The following is a 4,896-nucleotide window of genomic DNA, read 5'->3' as shown; positions in this document are numbered from 1 at the left end:
TTCATCCGGGGTCGCTCGGACGACGTCGTCGACAATCAAGTCAAGGTCGCCGACAATCGGGTAAAAACGCGTTAAAATTCAAATTTCACCGCGATCGATCGTTTCAAAGAGTTTATTCGAGTCTTCGATAGGTAACAGTGCAAGCGATGTGAATTGTGGCGATCGGACGGGTAGACTCTCCGAATTGCGAAGTTTGTGCGCGCGGGAGTACGAATTGTGCAGAAGGCCACCCTAAGGCTTAAAAGGTCCTATAAGAATTCCTTTTGGGCTTCCTCATGCCGGTTTTACCCTTCTAAGTGCTAGAAGTTGACACCACAAACGCGAAACCACAAAAGAGGACAGAAGTAGGTCTAACTTTTAAAATGAGGCGGGTCTCATTTCTAAGGTTCTAAGATAGTCGAAGGGAGATCCCTAAGGCTAGATCCTAAATCCTAAGAGAAAGACTAGTCCTCACTAAAAATGAGGTCAACACAATGCGAGACATCACAAGAGAAATAGGAAGTGGCTGAAATTTCTAAGGGGATGAATTTCAATACTAGTTTTCTAAGATAGTCAATTGGAATCCCTAGAGCTAGATCATAGGATCCGAAGAAAAAGAGTAATGACCTAAAAATGAAGTCAACATAGGACAGCTGATCTGGCAAGTTCAGCAATTGTCCCAGCTGAAAATGAGGGCTCAAACAAAGAAGACGGCGAGATATGCTTATTCTTGAGCAAGATACAGACACACCTCTTGCAAAAAAAAATATAATATTTCGTAGATCACAAATCAAAGAATAAAATCTCTCAAAACACAAAAAACAAAGGTAAGTCCTCAAAATAGAAAATACCCTAATTAGAAATAAGAAAATAGAAAAGAAATCTAGAGAAGTAAAAAGGAAAGAAAAAAAGAGGCTAAAATCAGAAATCAGTAATTCAGGAACATGGGGACCGTGATTTCTGGTAAGAGTTTTGCGAAGATCGTGGAATTCAATCGTTTCGCAATTCTGTAGAATCTAGGGAAGCAATTAAGCTCCCAGATTAGTAAGAGTTTCATAAACAATGGTAAAATCCTCATCTTTTAGAAAATGCATAGACAGGTGTGCAAGTAACACTTTAGTATATGTGTGCTTCTTATGTGTTTGCCTTAGCTAATCAGTAATATCAATACCCATGTACTTAAATGTTGAGCAGAAAAAACTCGCATAAAAAAAACATATTTGATACCAGAGTTAACCCAAATCATATTAGGAAAAGCAAATATTATTACTAAAAGCAAATATTATTACTAAAAGAAAATATAAGGTTACAATCAACACAATTGAAAGGAAAAATGCAGCACACACAACACAAAACTCGCGTGAGGGCGGATCCCGGATGATGGTGGCGGTTAGGGAGCTCAGATAGGTGGCGGCAAGGTAGGAAATAGGTTTACGGACTATGGATAAAGGGTGGCAAAGGTTATGGACAACTAGAACAGCAGGACAGCACAGGGCGACAGTCCAAACAGTAGCATGTAGTTGTTTCGGGCTGCTAGACAGCAGCAAAACAGAACAGAGAAGACATTGTGTGTTGCGGCAAATAAGGTGGAGGGTTCGGACAGCATGGGCAGCAAGGACGAGGGAGGAGAAGGTGATGGAGGCGGCTGGAACAGCAGAAAATAGCAATTGGGATGTTGTTACAGGCGGCTGCAGCGAGGTTCGCCAGCAAGGAGTGATGTGGGAGATGCAGAAAGAGATATGAGGAAAATAATCACCACCTCGGGAGAAAGATACAGCCATAGCACCACCCAATCCCTTAAATACAGCTCTCGAAGTGGAAAATGGACAGCGGCTGTCCAGACAGAAATATGAAATATAACTCACCAAAACCTACTAATCTAAACCCTAATACACATATATATAGGGAAGTGCTAAAAAGGAACAAAGAATTATAGCAAAGAAATAATAAGAAAGGAAAACGGGACTGTTTTGGCGGCACGGCTCTCACCTCCCGTTATTTGTTTACGAGAAAACTGTCCAGGAAAAAAAGCTCCCGCGCACATCCAATTTATGAATCAGACTTAACAGATAGTAGTTTGGAATTCAAATTACGACAATCAGTAAAGCATAAAAAGTTGATGCATCGTTTTTCCAGAATGGGAAGATGCGTTCTGTGTATCAATTAGTGATAACTGCTCAGGTCAGCATTTTTGAGCTGGGAGTTGGACATAATATCCTCAGAAAAAGTCCAACAATACATGAATCAAGTCTCACGGAATGGAAATAGAGTAGTGCTTATATATAAAAATGATCATCAGCCAAAAAGAAAGTTTAGCAAATCCAAATAATATGCAGTAGCAATTTCGGTGAAGCGTCGGTAAGACTTACATACTAGACCTGTGGTATCAATGTCATGCTCATTGGAGATTTTAAAATCGTCCAGATCAACACAATCGTCCAACCTCTGGCTGCAACATTTTTGCAAAAGATGATAGGGAATAAGGAAATATAAGTTCTTAAGCTAATTTATTTAAACTGCAAAAGATTGAGATCAAAATGTCTGCTGAAATGTCAACAGAAAGGTGTGGTGCAAACACCATAAACAAACGAATTTACATACTATAACCCAATTCTTATGTATTTTAATATTTAATACCTATATTTTGCTTTCTACATTCATACCACCCAAATTTTTCATATCACATCAAAACCATCACTATTTTAACTTTAAAAAAAAAATACGCCTTGCATGCTTAGATAATGTCTCATATATGTAAGAATTGAAGTTTGGGTGTAAGATGCATAAATACATAAGAATTGAGTGGTATGTATGTAAATCTTCCTACACAATGTATTCAACACAGCTGCATTGACATGCATATGTACAAATACATAAATACTCATTCATTCCCTCTTAATGACACCTCATTGGCAGGAACTAGAAAGCCGCAAGCAAATGGTACACCTTACATATCCACAAATACACAAAAGCACCCATAAGCCCTGTACACATATGCGAACTATAAAAAGTATCTCCAGGTACACTTTGAAGTAGAAAAATATTCTAGTAAGGCAATTGAGGCAGACATGATGGTGGGGGATGCGGAACTAAATAGCACTCTCAAGGTACACTTTGAAGTAGAAAAATATTCTAGTAAGGCAATTGAGGAGACAATTGACAACCATGAGAAACTAGTAGATTTATCAATGATTGATCAACCTATAAAGAAGCCAGAGGCTTCAATGTTTAATGTCAACACACACCATGCATCAAATCAATAACAAAAGCAATAAATATTATTACAATATGGTTATGGCAATCGTTATGATACAAGGTTAATTGATATGAGTGAAATAAATAGATAATAACATTGTGAACTAAGGACATGTGTCACCATCTCAACAATTGGTGAAATGTTTGGACATTTATGTCAGTGTACGGGGTCAAAGCACCTATATAACATCCTAACAGTGGAAGCAATGGAAAGGCATGCAATCTATGATGGAGTAAGCAATACCATTAGAAACCAAGGCACAATCTATATCTCCATTTATAAAAATTATAGATCAAAATACTAACTGAAAGTTTCTTAAAGCCAAGTGCCGCAACAAGTTCATAAATAGCCCCTTAGATAATCTCTGGATCAAGTAAAACCTCATTCTAGGGCAGAAAATCAAACAAGAATATCACATCATCAGTCTTGCTCAAGTAAAAGTTCACGCATGGGTGATCAATTATCATTGATCACGGGACTGGTAGAGTAAATAGAGTTTTTTTAGTTGCTCGGGCAAAAGCCATATGTGATCTTTTTGAAACTACATAGGATAACTAAGAGAAGGTTATAAAACTATAAAATGAAAATGCAGGATATAAGTTTCAACTTGATAGAGTAATAACCATGGTTGTGTCATCTTTTTCTTTATAAGAAGATTCATGACAAGAAATTGCTTATTTCTTTATGGAATCGAACAACAAATTTTTTGAACAAACAGACTAATCTTCACGAAAAAAAACCCAAAAAAATAGGGGCCAACATATCACATCAATAGATTTCTAGTGATCACAACAGACAATTCGTCAGTAATTTTGTTGATCCCCATCAACATTATTTATGCAGTAATGAGGGCTTTCTTTAATCTTTTATTTCTCCTTTGTTATGAGATTCAATTTTCTCCTCTATTTTTCGTGATTGTTTCTCCATCAACCTTGTTGACTTGCAATTTTCACTTATCTTCTTTGAATATAGTGTTTTATGCCCTTATTTGTTTATTTTGATTTTATACTTTATATTAAAAAATTACAATTTTTTTTCAACTTTATTAGTTATTTTCTAAAATATTATTATTCACTATGCTTTGAGAGGGTAAAATGGGCCCACTTCTTTCATATTTTTTTAAAAATATATACATTTTTTATAAATATAATGTACTCTCTTTGGGATCTGAATATACATAATCCAAAAAACTTTCAACAACAACAACAACAACAACAAAGCCTTAATCCCATTACGTGGGGTCGGCTACATGAATCCTTTTTCTCCATTGCATCCTATTTAGTGTCATATTTTCATTTAGTTCTAGTAAATTAAGATCATTTTTAATACAATAAGCCCAAGTCTTCCTAGGTCTACCTCTGCCTTTCTTAACACAAGTCGAATTTAAAACATCTACTCTCCTAATCGGATCATCTAATGGTCGACGTTTAATATGACCAAATCATCTAAGACGACTTTCTCTAATTTTGTCTGTCACAGGAGCTACACCAACCCTATCACGAATATATTCATTCCGCATTTTGTCTCTAAGTGTAAAGCCACTCATCCACCTAATCATTCTCATCTCGGCAACACTTAACTTATTATTATGCTTCTCTTTTAAAGGCCAACATTCAACGCCATAGAGCATTGCAGGTCTCACCACCATCTTATAAAATTTT

The 4,896-nt window shown here is 36.4% G+C and overlaps 1 protein-coding gene across 4 annotated transcripts in view; it reads right to left on the bottom strand.

The window, feature by feature from the left end:
- The window catches only part of LOC110033311 (calmodulin-lysine N-methyltransferase), a 65,911-nt gene that overhangs the window by 44,658 nt on the left and 16,357 nt on the right, over nt 1-4,896 (bottom strand). For 3 of the 4 annotated variants that reach the window (XM_020737238.1, XM_020737240.1, XM_020737241.1), the window contains exon 3: nt 2,349-2,428. In XM_020737238.1, the coding sequence (XP_020592897.1) occupies nt 2,349-2,428 (80 nt within the window). The remainder of the gene's footprint in view (nt 1-2,348; nt 2,429-4,896) is intronic. The other variant, XM_020737239.1, reaches the window with a different exon arrangement.

This window comes from Phalaenopsis equestris, unplaced genomic scaffold (genome assembly GCF_001263595.1).
Source record: "Phalaenopsis equestris unplaced genomic scaffold, ASM126359v1 Scaffold001134, whole genome shotgun sequence".
In the NCBI taxonomy this organism is placed as follows: domain Eukaryota; kingdom Viridiplantae; phylum Streptophyta; class Magnoliopsida; order Asparagales; family Orchidaceae; genus Phalaenopsis; species Phalaenopsis equestris.
Note: the sequence above shows the minus strand (reverse complement) of the source record. Positions and strands in the feature narration are given on the sequence as shown.